Raw genomic sequence first — 16,425 nt, forward strand, 5'->3', positions numbered from 1 at the left:
CATTGCTCCTTTCAAATTATCACACAGGACATTGTAATAACCTCAACATTTGGCTACACCAATGCTAAAGGAAGGTAACAAGAAATTTTATATCTCACAAACTACAGGAAGCAGGATTTCAGTGGTAGAAATGGAATACTCATACTCCAAAAGGGATGATCCAAAACGCAGATAACCACATCCGTGCGTGTAAAATAAATGGCAGTTAAACTGAGATCACCAATATAACAAATCTTCGAGATTGATCAGATATTATTCCTCCTTTTTTTTTTTTTTTTTTTTTAATTTATAGGTCCTAAGTTCTCTCTTCAAACCTTATTCTCAAAACCCTTCACAAAACAAGGCATAAGGTTATTTTCATTCCACTGGAGAAAGGAAGGTGTAAATCAGATGCACAACTAATTATTCCATATGTCTCTGCATGCCACAGACCAAAAGTCTAAAATCAATAGAAAATATGATGTTTTTCTAGGTTAAATTGGTGCTAAAAATACCCATTCTTCAGAAGAATTGGTATTAAGTTGTATATTACACGTAATTTGCATACAATGGCAATCTTTACATCTTTTGAAAATACAAATACACTAAGAATGCAGTGCATCAAGAACTACAACACAGCCAAACCAAACAGCTTTGCGGCAGAAACAAAAATCTGAAAGGTGCCTTTGTGCCCAAAAATAAATCTTTCAGTTTTTTTTTTTCTTTTCTTTTTCTTTTATATATATAAATTATCATGATCTTACAAGTTACAGCTTTAGGTTTGTGGAGTTTTTTTTGGTTTCAAGTATGACAGTAATGGCGACCAAGTTATCCGAGATAAGAAGTGAAAAAGCAGCACCGTTTGTGAGTTTTTGACCAAATATATTGTAAGAGGTTGAAACAAAGTTTTATAAAAACAAATGATTAAAATTTCAGTTCAGAAAAACACTTTGTAAAATACAATAAAACCCTTTTAAATATCAAAGTGGATTTTGTACAGATCTTTCTAAGCAGATTTTTACTACAGCCTAGTTCCACCAATGCCAGTAAAACAAGACGTGGGTAAAAAGGGTTGGTGTTTGCAGAAATACAACCTATATACAAAACTGCAGGTAACATACTGCAACTCATTGGAAAAAACTTGGAAAATCCACTCTGTTTCACTGCGAGTGGACTTACAATTGATCTTATATCATTTAAAATCAGGTTACACTATAGAAAGGCTTTTCACAAAACAAAAAAACAGAACGAGAGTCACCCTTAAAGTTAGCTTCTCCCATCAGCAAAAATGCCACGCAAATCAAAAAACAACGCTTAAGTAAAACACTAAGACTTTATGAAAAATCCAAAATTTATTGCAAATTGTACTTTGCACTTTCCCTCCTTTCTTCATTTTTACATGATTTATTGATATCCATGATTTTTTCACAGATGTACTTGTTGACTTTGGAGAGTCTCTGTGCAATTTCAGTTTCATCCACAGTTTCTTGTGCTATTCTATCATACAAACATTCTGGGGAGAAAAAAAAAGAAAGAGCTATTAGGATATTTTTAGAAAAAGAATGTAGCCCTCTGTTGGCCTCACAACCCAACAGACAGCAATAAGCACTGTGTGTATTTGTTGCAGCACAACGGAAGCTTTCACTGACTCACGAGCTATCTTTGTTAGAAGCAAGATTTTTCACCAGGTTTGAATTTTTGACATGACAAACTCTCAGTTTTGCTGAGACTACATCAACAGGCTTTCTATACAGAAACAAGGCTAAATCCAACCTTTTAACAGTGTCAGTCTTGTCTGCCTAAATCTTCTATTTGTCCTTATCTCCACAGATTTAAGAATCTTCCTCCAGATGTAGGGTCTCACTAGAACTGTTGTTATCTAACATTCCCTATGAGTCACTCCTTTCATCATACCTTCAAGACAATAAACAAATAAGTGGTAAGGGTTAGGAAGAAGCAGGAACCAGTAGGAGAAGACATTAATTTAATAAAAAGATACAAAACTGTATAATGTGCATCATAATCTCTGCATCTTTATCGCATGCCCCATCCCTGGCCTTTGTACTTTGCTTGCGTTATTAGAGTATTTGGGGCAAGACCCATTTTCCTGGGTGTTTTCACAACGTGCTCTGTGGAATTAACTGGAACACAAAAAGCAAGGAACCACTAGTATCTGCAAAGCAATGAGCACAAGGAGGGAAAACACTCTGCTCTCCACGCTTGGTAGATCTGCACCTTGGATCCAGCACACGTTCTCAAAAGCAGAGGTGGTGCAACACATCCAGCTCCTTCGACATAGGCAAGTTTTATTTCTATTTTTCTTTATTTTTCTTTTTTTTTTTTCATAACCAGGAGAATGCATTTTGTTGTATAGGCTACTAGTAATAAACAGCTCCCAAGATTGATTAAACAAATTCTCTTCTGCTTTGCCTAGTATTCCAGTAGCCATTTATTGCTTCATATAGAGAAAGCCATAGAGATTATCACTTAATTAACATGGTTTATAACATTTCTAATGCATCGTATTAAAAAGTTATGAAAGTTAAGTACTATGCATGCTTTGTAGTTCATTTTGAAGCCTCTCCAAAGTTTTATAAAAGGTTATTTTGCATTAAGAAGGTTTATAACAGTGCTCACGCATCACACTTTTTATAACTTCTTTATAATATAGTATACAATAGGGACTTTTTAAGAAGCTAGAGAAATTAGACACATTAAGAGCTAATACTGACATTCAAAAAATTTAAATAGGTTAGTCTGTGTCCACAGAAAAATGAGAACATCTTGAAAAAAGTGAATTTCATATTGCAAAATATACCAAATATAAAATCAATAAAATCAATAAACGTGCAGCCCGATAGCTGGAATGCAAATCATCAGTAAGGTATGATTTGAAATATGATCCCTAGGAAGACACATGTCACTGAGAACTGAAGAGACACAGAGTGGTTTTGAGGCATAATTTTTTACTACAGCAATCTCAGGAAGACTCCATAAAGTTTGTGTCAGATATGTGCTGAACTCCTGTAAGATGCAGGCTGTGTTACTACCTTATCCCAAAGAACAAATCACCTGGCAGAACTTATACATCATCTGTGTCTCTAAAAGCCCTCGTGATCCAGACGATACATGATTGCTACGCTTCTTCCTCCCCGTTTTCTTCCATTTCTGTACAGGGGGCTACAGATGCAACTCAATAGGTCACACAAGGGTGCTGGCCCAGGGGCTTCAAAGAGTGATTCGAAGGTTCCACCTCATCTTTTGGGGGCCATACAGACACCCCTTCTTATTTCTGATGGCAGCAAAGCTTCAAGTAGACTGTAAAAGCTAAAATAGACTTTTATTTCTTTCTGTGATGCCTGATCCAAGTTCTTGGCCAAGTAACCAACTTCCTAGCATTTCACCGTTTGCTCCTTTGCTTTGGTTTGTGTCTCCACTTCTTTATAATTGGGTCATTCTCCTGTGATCACTTCCAAAGTTTCCCAAAACACTGCTGGTTAGCGGGGCAAGACCTGCTAACGGAGATGCAAGTGCCACAGTGCAAAATGACACGGGGTTGGTTATGCGCTACCCACTGCTGCTGGTCTGGGAAGTCTGCCTGCCCTCTTGTTGCTACCTAACACCTACCTACCTCATACCTTGGGTAAAAGAAACACTTGAGAGAGAAACATGGAATAGCAGGAGCGGAACAGGAATTAAAAAAAAAAAGGGTAGCGGCAGAAAGCAAATGCAGGGCAGAAAAGAAAATACAAGACATGGTGAAGAACTGAAATGCTGAGGAATGCAACTCAAGGAGGAGGAAAAAGGGGAGGGCTTCTTACCATGTACCTCATGGAGAGCACTCCCAAGCTTGCTCTAGTCTAAACAAGATAAGTTAGAAGAAAACTATCATTTAAAAGATTTAAGCAGGCTGGATCTGACTGAAGTCGAAGAGGAAACTGTCCTAGAAGCAGCTCCAACAGCAGCACTGAGGAAGAGAAGCCTCCAAGGGGCCAGCTGGCCGCAGCGGGCCAGCGAGGGTGGTTTTAGTGCCTGCCTGCAAGTGCACAAGCTGCACTGCGGCCACCAACCACCTCCCCTGCTCTCGGGAGCCGACGGGACAGCCACGGCCCCAGGTACAACCCCCGCGGGGCAGCGAGGGGGGCCTTGCTCTACTGCTGCTGTCAGCACCCTGCCAAAAGGGCCCGGGCAGGACTAGACAACCGGTACGGAAGAGCATGTGCTTCCACCTTCATTTTTGAAGCAGATTAGTTAAGAAGAAAGAAAAAAAGAAAAAAAAAAGAAAAAAAAATCTACTTTTCTTACTCTGTAAGAAGTAGCAGTAAGAAGATGACTCTCTTTCTCCTCACCCAACACACACACACATAAGAAGGAATCTCATTTCCTGCTTTCAAGGCAGACTACAAGAGATCATAGTTTAGGGCACAGTGCAACTAAGAACAGGAAATACAGAATAATGAAGCTCACTCAAACTGCAGAAGAAACTTTAAGAAGGAGACTTCTTTCAGCCCGACTGGAATTTAGGCTGAACACAAAACCTAAAAATCCAATTCTGATATGTATTCCATGAGGAACTGACTCAGTTTTGACTTAAAAAGAAGCCTGAAATACCAAGAGAGACAGAACTGAATGTAAAACACAAGCACGATGATACAAAGGGATTGATATCATCATTCATTTTAAATAAAGGATTGGGCCTGCTCGCTCTCTCCAAGTACGACATAGTTCAAGCCTAAGTCCATGTAACTGAAAGTGTTGCATATTTTCTGCCAGATAGGTCAGCAATCTGCACTTCCTGTTCAAACTACAATTGCTACTAATCACATTTTCTTCACTCTAGCTACTAACCTTTCTCTCTTTTGCAAATACATATATATTTTTAAAGTTGGTGCTGTAATGGTCTCTGTGCCTCACAGGAGAGCTGGTTACATTCTGGGTAAAAGAATGTGGTAAGATTACTCTCAGGCTTGTTAAAGGTAGTAAATGCAGTTAAATCATTATCTTATAAAAATAATTCCAGAATGTGCTGCTTTCCAGACTCAAAGTCCTGTCCTGCAGGTAGTTTAAAATGATGATCTTCTTGAATCTTACTGCAATCAAGGTACAACTCTCCACCTGTGAAGGCTTGCACTGTGTCCAGCTATTGCAATATGTCTTTTAATTTTTCCTGGATATGTATGCACTTCAAAAATGCAATAGCAACTTTAATTACAGTTTTTAATTAGTTATTTTTATATGAGCTGAAAAGAAGCATTTTTCAACTCCATAATTAATGGTTAAACTCCAAAGCAGGAAGCAAAAGTTTTCAAATAACCTACCTCTGACAATGCTTAATTTGTGAGGTGAGAGAGGTGGCTTGGGAACGGCATCTTTCTTTTTTTTGGTTGCAACTCCTGTGACACTTCTGTTCTTGAGAACATCTGTTCCCCAAATCATAACCGCTAGATTTTTTGTATACTTTGAATCTCCTTGTGTTACTTGCAGCTGGTGCCATTTCTCCTCATCTACCCAAATTCCACTGCCAAGATGGACCTAGAAGGTAGTAATAATAACAACTTATCTATGGTATGCAGCACACAACAGTATCCAAGTGCTATAGGAACATTATTATTAGGTACTATAATAACAGTAATTAGGGTTGAACAAATTCATTTTGCCTAATTCTGAATCTCCTCCAACTCCGTGGTTCAGGGAGTTCAAGTAAACCTCATATATTACACAGCTCCTCTTTATTTTGTTCTCAATTCTTCTTACTCTCTACTTTTTTTTTTTTTTCCCTCTCCATTCTCCAATACAGTATCTCCTGAGAGGCTATGGTCAGGAAGAGAAATAGAAGAAAGAAACAGTAAACACACAAAGTATTATATAGCTATGCACAGCATACAAACCAAGCAGTTGTGCCAACCTAATTTAGGAGTAAGAGAGAAAATAGTCTCTTTACTACAAAGGCCTCCTTTTGGCTGAAGCAGATTCTACCCAAAGCATGTTCAGAGGGTGACAGAGAGGGAAACGTTTCCTAAGTCACATCCTTGTTGGCAAAATTCTGCCTGATGCTTTAAAATAACGAGAAGGACAGAAGGCATTTCGAGAGCTCCAATATCAGCACAAACCAAAAGAGTCTGCAAGTTCTCTAAAATTCAAACTATATTGGGAAGTTTGCACATTGTGAAGTCTACCCACTGCTTTGTGGGAAGGCAACAACACTGCTGCAACACTACAGACTTTCCACTATTCAGACAACGGTGGACAAAGATACTCCGTTAAGGCAGTATCCACAACAGACAGTGGGAAATGCAGCAAAGCCAGAGTCTAGTTTTGCTTACCCTTGCTCTCTGCTCTTGGCTCTACTGGGTTGACTCACACAGAACTGCCCAGTATCTTTAAACCAAGCTTCCCAGCACACCAGGCTTACGAAGATGGGTGCAGGATGAGAATCTTTTGGCTGGCAGGGTGTCATTAGTGAGCTGATAAGCCTCCTGGCCAGGACACAGCCAAGCAGCATCAGGGAAAATGATGCCACTAATCATCAGCATGGGTCTGACAAGACAGTAACCAACTGGACCCAAACACTGGCCCTGCGAGGAATCCCAGCGCCCGCTTTGTACCACGTATGTCACTGCTCTCCACTCCTGGAGCACAGTGGGGACATGGGGACCTCCTCAGTACAGAGGAAGTTTGCAAACACGCTGGTGAACGTCACTCTGCTCAGGGGCTGCGGCAGGGTAACGCACCATGGAGCTATTCTAACCACAGGTACGACTGCGGTGCCCTGGAAAGGGGCAACAGGGAATTCATCTCCAGATAATTCTTTAAAAGGAGACCAAACCAACCAAACAAATGTATAAACTGGATTCCTATATCCAAAACTCAGGTTTCACAAAATCTGATCAGAGCTATTTTTCTTTTTTCATTAACACGTTTAGTAAAATGTTACTGCTTCCTGAACATTTCAAAAAAACCATTAACAAAATTCTATGACAAAGGTATACTGGAGAAATTGCTTGGCTTAACTGTTTGGCTCTTAGTGTTTTGGGTTTTTACTCATTTCATGTAAAATAATGTCGAACTGAATCTGCTACCCATAAGGATCTGAGTGGTACCACATAATTCCCATTAAATTCACTGAAAATTGCAGAAAGCTACTGTAAAAATTTTATAAACTTATAATTTTTCTGCCTTTATCTAACCAAACTTTCATTTTCCTTTAAATGGAAAGCTTAATTATTATTCAGAGCTATAGTCTGAAGATTGTTTTTTTAATTATTATTATGACAGCATCCTTCAAAAACGTCAAAAAGTAGTTATTTAGAAACTGAAATACAAAAATATGAATGGTCTGGCTATCAGCTACCTCATAAAAATGAATGAAAACCAACTTCCTCAAAGCATAAAAACAAAGTGATTGCCTCTCCTGCAGAAATTTCTACACTAAGAGGATTCTAAGAGGCTTCTCACAAGTCTGCATGGTATCTCGATTTCATAAGAGACAGACATGGAACTAGCAATAAGCACAACAGAAGCAGCCTTTTTCTCCTGTCTCTATTGTTGAGCCTCTTTATAACTGCTTTAAAACTTTGCACACTTTTGGTGCTCTGTACATATTTTGAAAGACAATTTCTTGTGTGAGTGGTCTGTGCTCAGAAAAGTTACCTTGCAGGTTTGTCTCAGTTATTTCTGTTCTGATCTTGGAAAAGTCACCTCTACAAACAAGCGTAACAGCTCCGTAGAAAGTAACCAAGATTAGAAGCTTTTTGACATGCTACATTTTGGATTTCTGTATTCAATTAATACAAGAGATTGTTCCATTTAATCAAAGATCTGATTCCCTTTGCCAAGATTAGGGTTTGTCTTTGCTGAAGATCACTTAGACTCTTAAGCTACTGAGCTTCGTTTGAAGTTCTTTTAAAAAAACAAGTTACAGCAAAAAAAATTAATGTTCATGCTTCAAACAGACCATCTCGTCTTTGACCATGCTTCGTTTACTAAAATCAAGTCATCACTGATATCAAACACCTAAGGTGACAGCAGCTCCATGACAGACAGCCGCAGCAACAGCAATCTTGTGTCTCTTTTCTATTTGTAGCACTCCTAGGACAAGGAACTTTATCTTCCCATGTCTCAGGTTACTTTTCTGTTGGGACTGTTCCCTAGCACTCCCAAGGCTATGGGAAGTCTACTGTACTCCAGATTTGGAAGTACTTTCTTTCTTGCTGGATGGGACAGGTCTTTGGCTTGTGGAAAACACCAGAAACTTTATTTCAGCAGCTGCAGGATTAACCTTTAAGCACAATGCAACAAAAACAGGAACAAATTCAAAGCAGTGCTCACCGCTGTAACTGTACTAACACATGCAATACATTTAAACATGTTAGAAGTTTGTGTTCTTTTTTTTTTTTAATGAATGCCATCCTCTTTTTCAGTAATTCCATTCCGTCTCTAGAGGAGAGAGATTTATCTTATTGGAGAGAATCCTATTAAGATCAAATATAAAGTATAAGGTTTCTAAACTACTATGTAGCAATCCACATCAGTATAGGATTAATGAAAATTAAGGTAGATGAGCTATACCTTGAGATGACTGAAGCCCCCCACAAAATAGTCAAATGTAAAAACAAACCCACATTACAAAAAGAAAGTGATTTTGATACCTGTCAAGACAGAGAAAACTTCTGCAATACAAACACAAAGGAGCTGACAGCAATGGCAGAAGAAATAAAGGTGTGAAAAAAGCTACATAGAAATACTAAAGGAGATGCCCTATCCCACCTACTGCAAGCATAGTAATACACAGTAAGTTTTCATTGACAATAAAATACACAAAAAGTAAAGTAAATGAAGTATGTTAAATGTACTAAGCAAGAAAAGCTACCTGAACCAAATATCTGCCAGATTGCCAAAATTATACTATTTGTCACACACATTTTGTCTGCATAACAATTTTGTCAAATTCATCTTCAATAAACAGATATTTGTATACGCAGCATTTTAAGACAGAAATGAAAATGTAGTATTTCGTGCTACTCCATCACTAATTCTGCATTATGTCAGGGCTGAAATGGAAATTTTCTCCTAAAAGGTTCTCTGATTGTGGTACTGAATGCATATATACATCCCAACACTGAAGATCTGCACAGGCAATTCTGAGGGACACTGGGTTTTTGTAAAAGAAATACAATGTTTAATTTGATGACAATGGCAATAGCCATAAAAGCAGGCCTGAGTGGATGAGTAGATGGTATGTTAAACATGTTGGAGCCTCAAAAACTATTAGACAGGTGTTGATAAACTGCAGCTGGATGGTATTTCAACAAGCCCACAAAAGCATCCAGAAAGTAACACTATTTCAATTCAACTCAATGGCAACATTCCCACCAAATCCAGGGGAGCCCGTTTTCACTCCAGAGTTCAGAATTACCTACTGGACTCAAAATCAACCAAAGTGTGAAGGTTCCTCTGCAACAGGAGTAGGGCACGCTGAAAATATTAAAGCTATTTTATTAAAATATATTTCTGTCAGCCTAATGTAGCTTTACTGACTTTGGTATATACTCAGTGGATTTAAGTAAGTCACCAATTCAAGACACTACAAATGTGTTAGTGCATGCATATTTACTGGCTGTATTTGTTGCCTGGCACAGCACTGTCATCACTAAGGATAATTTACAACGCTGTTCATATTTGTGCACTTCCATCATTCTCCTCAATTTAAGGATGTAACTTCATGAAAGCTGAGGAGCTTGCTGTAGGCTACTAACCTTGCAATAACCCCAAGTTAATGAAAATTCTGTAAAAAAACACCTGAAGGACATTTACAAACTATTCATGCTATATTTAATTTAAAATACCTTTCCATTCTCGAGAATATACTTGTCCATTACTGGAACAGGGGCAGGATAATACGTTGATGTATTTGCTTCCTCACTGAAGGTCTTCTGTACCTCAGGTTCAGGCTCAACTGATTCTGGTTTTACTTTTTCAAGCTCAATGGCAGGTCCTAGACAGTTAAGAAAAAAGAGCTGTCTGCTATCCCAGAGAACATCAAATAAATCACTTTATCACCCGTGGTTAGAGTAAAATATCACATTGGTCACATTCATTTTAAAGTCAGAAAGGGTTCAACCCAAAATCCTACCTCTGAATAAAAGCTGGATCGTAACTTGGGTTTTATAAACATTTTAACATGCTTCATTTTAATTTAAATATTTAATTATATTCTTAATTCATGCGGACAATTACAGATATGGATAAGACTGCTTCAGTGCACACTAAGAAAATTATGCTATAGCTACATTGCCTTTATAAACCAAAAGCAACAATAGCAATTCTTTAAGTAAGAATTACTACACAGCTACTTATAAAACTACATAATTTACTGAGGTAATGATAAAATTACCTATTTAATTAGACAAAAAGCACTTTAAAATGTCTTTAAGTATAACAGACATACTGAAAATATTGAGGATGTGCAGAAATGCTATAAAGAAAACAGACATAAGCTACTTATGCTAAAGTATCATGCACAGAAAGCATATCCAAACTGAAGAAAAAAACATAAATTAGAATTTTGATTGTCCAGTCCAGCCACCATACTGATTTTTATTTTAATGCATTCAAAGAAAAAGAAAGCATAGCTTAAACAGAATACTATTAAGCATATGTTTGAGGCTCCAAAGGAACATGATTATTTTGTCAGCCATCAGCTTTTCTTTTCCAGATGAAATTTATAGTGTTCCTAAAAATGCAGAAGAGTCAATTTGTGAACTGCATGTCATTATTAATTATAATAGTTAGACCAGGAGCCTAGGAGGAGTCTAAGGCCCCAAGCCTATGGTTATCTCTCTCTGAACAGGTCTCTAAGCTCCCCGTAAGCTCCATGCAGGGATGGCAGTTCGTTAACCGAGCAGAAGCTGCAAGCTGAGACCCTGGACCCAGCAGTAATCACCCAGTTGCAGGAGCTGTAGAGGTAACTCACCTACTTGTAAGAACTACAGTGTGCCAGGTTGGTGCTGAGAGCGCCGCAGCACTCCAGAGTCCAACCTGGACATGTCCCATAAATGGCAGGGTAATTCAATAATCGTGTCACCACCACGGATGGGCCCACCTCAGTGGTCAGACACACTAACCAAACCCTAAATTTATCTAACTCTGCAAGTCAACCTGTGGCATCAGAACTCATGTGTCGAGTTACATACCTTAAATATTTCCTGTACATGGAACAACCAAAGAATCCCTTCCTCCTGCGCTGTGCAGCTTCATTTACAGATAAAATAATATCAATGTTTCTTTCATTACCAGTGTTTGACATTCAGGTTATAGCTCATTCTGCAGCTCCCTAGCTAGCTAGGTGTTCTTAGCTGACTATTACTTGAGACACTCGACAAGAACTGGAAGCTCTTCAGGCAACACAGACAACCCTAGACTGCAGTGCCATAGACAATTTATTAAGAGCTAACATGGCACAAATAGAGAAATCACAGAAAAACAACATTGACATTATAGTATCAGAGTAATCTTAACAAGTATTATCCATGTATAGAAACAGGAAGATTAAAACAGACTAAACTTTCTTTACTTGAGACTGCAGCAATGTGATGCAGATGGAGGCAAAAAGCTTTACCAATTAAACCATTCAAACTCCTTGGGTTGGCACACCTGAACAAGAAGACATGTTCGGTGATTGCCAGCGTGAACTTAGGATGGAAAAATGAACTCTTAGCCGTTACTCTAAGAACACGCTCTTAAGCACAGTGCTATTCTGAGTTTTCTTCAAAGGAAATAATCCTGCAGTCTGAGACACAATTTGAGGAAGATCTCTAAGTACAATTACTTCTTCCTAAAAGGAAAAGTGTATTTCAGTTTAAACATTTTTACTACTCTACTTAGAAGTCTTTTATAGTCTGTTTATAGCAATATATTGACACAGCTGGGATTTGGATTCCAGAGTCCCCAAAAGAAAAACAGCTGATTAACGTCCACAATAACCATAGCTCTAACAGGCCAGAAAGATCTCTATTTTAATTCATGTTCTACTGCTGAGAAGCCACCAACAGAAAGCCTTTAAATGTCTCATTTTATACTTTAGAAGCGTACTGATTTTTTTTCTTCCTGAGCAGAAAGCTACTTCTACCTGGCTAGTCTTCACCTCTGCTTTCACTACGTCGTAATGACTGCGTTTCCAGCACAACACGTGAATCAGACACGCAACCTGCATTGCTGCTTTGCTGACGATAGGAATTGTGTGTCTAATTTACCACGCGCCACGCTTTCCAAGGCCTCTCTTCTGCAGCTCTTGTGCTCTCCTTATTTTAAAGGTGATGAATGGCTAGGGGCATAGAGATGTAAGCCACCATCTAACAGCTTAACTGTATTTATTACAGAAGGATCATACGAAAATTAAAGACAATTCTTAAGAATGCAAAAGGAAAGAAATATTTCATTTACAATTATTTTTCCTTCTGTTTAGCAACATTTTCCTAATTTTGAGAGGGCAGCCACTTCGATTGCAGCATAAAGAAATAGAAGGCTTCCCTTTATCACCTCCTTCTCTCCAAAATGCAGCATAGACTACTCTCTACCTAAAAAGCAGCAACTAAAAAGAAAAAAAAGTAAATAAAGGGGTCATTACAATTCTGTTTTTCCACATTATCTACTAGAATTTACATGAAAACAATAGGAATCTGGGAAACATTATTATTTGATATATGGTATTTCCCATGCTCCCTTAGATTACTAAACTGTATGTTTTTTTTTTTTTTTTTTTTTTTTTTTTTTTTTCTGGAACCACCTAGTTAAAAGAAATCCAATTTTTATATTTAGTAATCCAAGGCATATTTAAAAATTGGCTTGGAAGAGTGATTTAATCCTCCAGCTCATTTACCATAAATAAAACCAGAGCGAACTAGTGCCTTGTCTGGTGTATCAAGGCAGAGAAGGGCGGCCGAGGTCTAAGATCCTGGGGTTTCCTGAGGGCCCAGGAGGGAAAGGGAAAGAAGCCTCGGGGCTGTGCACGTTTTTTGGGGAGCTCAGGTGACACGTGAGCTCCAGGGCAGGGATTTTTCTCCCCTCTCTTCCACTCCGTAGAGCTCTGGGCAACAACTTCTCTCCTTCAAACAGTGATCTGTTGGGCAACTGCATACCAAAATCACAGAAAACCCCTCCATATCTCACAATGAATCCGTACTAACTTCCCTACTTTTTCTTCACTACTTCCACTTCCAAGGCTTTTTAAAAAACAATCTGCAATTCACTGTCACTGTGTTAAAAATCGAGACTGAAAACCTCACTATTCCCACAGGAGAGGCTTAAGTTTTAGTAACAGGGGTGAAGACCCAGGTCTAAAGTAAAGATACACTGACTCTAACTTGTCACAGAAATCACCATATTGATGGGAAATTAGGAGGCTGAATACTTGGCTGAATGCTGGCTCAAGAGGCTGCTGTGTATTTGATCTGCCAGTTTAGGACAGCAACAGGCACGCACTCCCCACAGCTGCAATTCATCAGCTGCCATCTCAGGCAAAGCCCAAAGTCTCCAAGGTGAACCCCAAGCACAACTAGTTTGCATTAAGTCCAGCCTGCTGCGAGCACAGCCTACCGTAAGTTACATGACATTTGAAACTCTGGGTTTAAGAAATCACCACAACAACTGTGGATACATTAGGCATATAAACTATTTTTTGAGTAATTTGCACACACTGTTCACATACCCAAGTACATCTCGTTTCTAAAGCTAGAAAGGAAATGGAGACCAAAGAAGTCTTTACATATCTGTTTCTTGATTGTAAGGACCACTTTTTGTGCACTCATGAAAATCTCTAACTTACTACTTGCTGAAGCTGTCTCCCCTATCTAGTCATTCATAAATTTTATATCGATCTTTCCAGAAGCTGGCTGGTTCTCTACTAATAAGAATGAGCCTATAAGGAAAGACCCTAGAATCATCAGTGGTTGATGCTTCAAGTCTTGACAAACACACACAGACAACAGGGCCAAAATCAGCTTTTCATACACGAAGAGTTGAATCACATTTTAAAGGTACCCAGGAGAGAACCTACCTCTTTATCGTTCTAATGTTAAGGGCAATAATAACAAGGGATATTTTGGGGAGTTCCTTATACTTGGTATTTGTCCAGATATGTGCTTAAATTTAAAGAAAAAATATCTTGTCTCAATGTAATCCAGATTTATTGCCAGTTGAAAAACAGGTGCCAGATTGATACAATGGAAACTCAAATCCAATGTTCAGAGAGAAGATTCAGCATTTTTCAAAGGGAGTGTTTTTTTCCCTTCTAAATACTCCTAAGTCTCAGTTCCAACAAAAATGTATCACTCTTTCCTTAAAGGGAAAGAAAGGAGAGAATTCAGAGGCCATCTTCATTTCATTTCATTGCTGGTCTCACCACTGAGACAGCTGTCAAGTCTACCAACTAAACTGGTATTTTACGTTCAATCCCACTGCCTACAAACATCTGTCTGGTGCTCCATTCACATAAATTCCAGCTAACTACTTGCAGATGAAGAAACATCTTTCCATCCAAGGAAAATTTTAGAAAGCTCCGTGGAATCTACTGCCAACCACATCATGCTTTTTAGATTGTGGAAACCTTGCCTATTTAATTTTATTAAAAAGCTGGCTATAATGCTTATAACAAGTAATGACATTTTAATTATGCACAGGGTAACAATGATGAGCATTCACAGTCAAACACCCAGTTTAAACCTTTCAGAGGGTACTTGGAAAGCCTGGCTCTGGCCTTGCAGGGCCACCCTAGGGCATGCGGCAGCGCAGGCACATGCTCGGGCTCGGCTCTGCGTGCGAAGGGAACCCCACAGACAGGCAAACTGCATGCACTCGTTCAAGGCAAGTGGAAGAGCCAGTGCCCAATTTACATGCAAAAATCAAATTCCCAGATACACAGAGGCAGACGTAAGAACCAGCATGCTGAAGTCTGGATGCACAAATTTCAAACAAGTTTCAATCACCAAGCAAATCACCTTCAACACACATTCTAATAGCAGATGAATATAAATTAGTAAAATATTTGAAGGTATTCCAAAGAGTATCATCTTCAATGACAAGGATGAGCTTTTTATTGTCTTTTTTTTCCCATTTATTCCAACATAATGGTTAAATAAATGTTATAAACCAAAACAAAAGAGCAGTTGACTCAAGATATTTAAAATTTAAAACCAAATAACATAAAGCTGTATTTTGTAACAAGTGTTTATGTAAAGGGAAACTAATCAAAAAATGCTTCTTCATTATGCTTAACAATCCACTCTTTTTCAAATGGCGTGGCTGTTGAAAGTCAAGGCCAAAAAGTTCTGAAGTTTATCATGTTCTAATGAGCTACTGAAAAGGAGAGGGGGCAGAAAATGTAAGGTAACACATTGTCAGTTATATAACAACAAAGAAAAAACCCTGACTGAAAGGAATAAAACGGTTTTACCCCAAATATTCAGTGCACTACCTTTTTTTTGTTGTTGTTAACTGGAACATATTGGAGTATTATGCAGATGAAACTTTATTATCTTTTTCTAGATGCTCAGAGGCCCTTTAAAATACAGCTGTTTAAAATGGAACTCTGATTCAACCGTACCAGCACCAAGACCTCTTACTATCATTAAAGAAAAACCCAGAAGTACACATTATACAAATTCAACACATACTGTACAGCCACAGCAGAAAAGCCTTTTAACATTCTATGTCCAGTTGTACAACCACTGCTATTCTTCAAAAACTTTTCCATTCCAACTGACCACACTTCCAAGATTCAATAAAATTCGTCCCATTTAAGTCCAGCACTTACCACTACCTAGTCTTAGAAGCAGTACATCCTGCAGCCTCCTGTTCAAGTCTCTGAGCTCTTTCATTTCTGACACGAGTGCCCCGTACTCCTTCAGCTTCTTGGCCTGTTGCACGAGCTGTCTCCGCGTTCTCTCGAGCTCCTGTTGAAGGTGCCTCATTTCTTCTTGCTGCTGTTGGTAACTCCTCAGCAGTTCTTCGTACAGGACGCGAGGAACTACAGCATCGTCCATGTTGTTCATGCCTTCTGAGGTCTCCATAAAAGCTTCCTCGGGGCTGGAAGTGTTACTGAGACTCATCCCATTTTGTTTTTCAAGGCGAGCAACAACTGCTTCAATACTTTTGTGTGTACCTTCGTTTTGTTTCCTCCCATCTTGTCTCTGCATGTTACAATAAACAAAAAGAAAAGAAAATCAGAAGAATGGCACATAATGCAAATTAAAATTCTACAGATTTGTGAATGGTTAAGATCTATTCTTAAAAAAGCAAGACAAAGTCTGCCTGCAAAAATGTTTTGCCTAACAGATTCTTATGGTGACATACACCATAACTAGTATGTACGCATAATTTAGCTAAGTGCACATACAAACTTCTGAAGCAGTTAGTGGCCTTTCTTTCCATATTGTGAAAGATTTGCAAGAA

General features: G+C 38.5%; 1 protein-coding gene across 3 annotated transcripts in view; it reads right to left on the bottom strand.

The window, feature by feature from the left end:
• Nucleotides 1–1,312: 1,312 nt before the first annotated feature.
• The window catches only part of BEND5 (BEN domain containing 5), a 540,137-nt gene continuing 525,024 nt past the window's right edge, over nt 1,313–16,425 (bottom strand). For all 3 annotated transcript variants that reach the window (XM_088536729.1, XM_088536720.1, XM_088536725.1), the window contains 4 exons: nt 15,788–16,163; nt 9,825–9,973; nt 5,298–5,511; nt 1,313–1,492 (listed from right to left, as the gene is read on the bottom strand). In XM_088536729.1, the coding sequence (XP_088392855.1) occupies nt 1,332–1,492; nt 5,298–5,511; nt 9,825–9,973; nt 15,788–16,163 (900 nt within the window). In that variant the 3' untranslated portion in view covers nt 1,313–1,331. The remainder of the gene's footprint in view (nt 1,493–5,297; nt 5,512–9,824; nt 9,974–15,787; nt 16,164–16,425) is intronic.

The sequence above is a fragment of the Tinamus guttatus genome, unplaced genomic scaffold, assembly GCF_059628265.1.
Source record: "Tinamus guttatus ecotype Peru unplaced genomic scaffold, ASM5962826v1 Tinamus_guttatus_pri_ptg000044l, whole genome shotgun sequence".
Lineage (NCBI taxonomy): Eukaryota > Metazoa > Chordata > Aves > Tinamiformes > Tinamidae > Tinamus > Tinamus guttatus.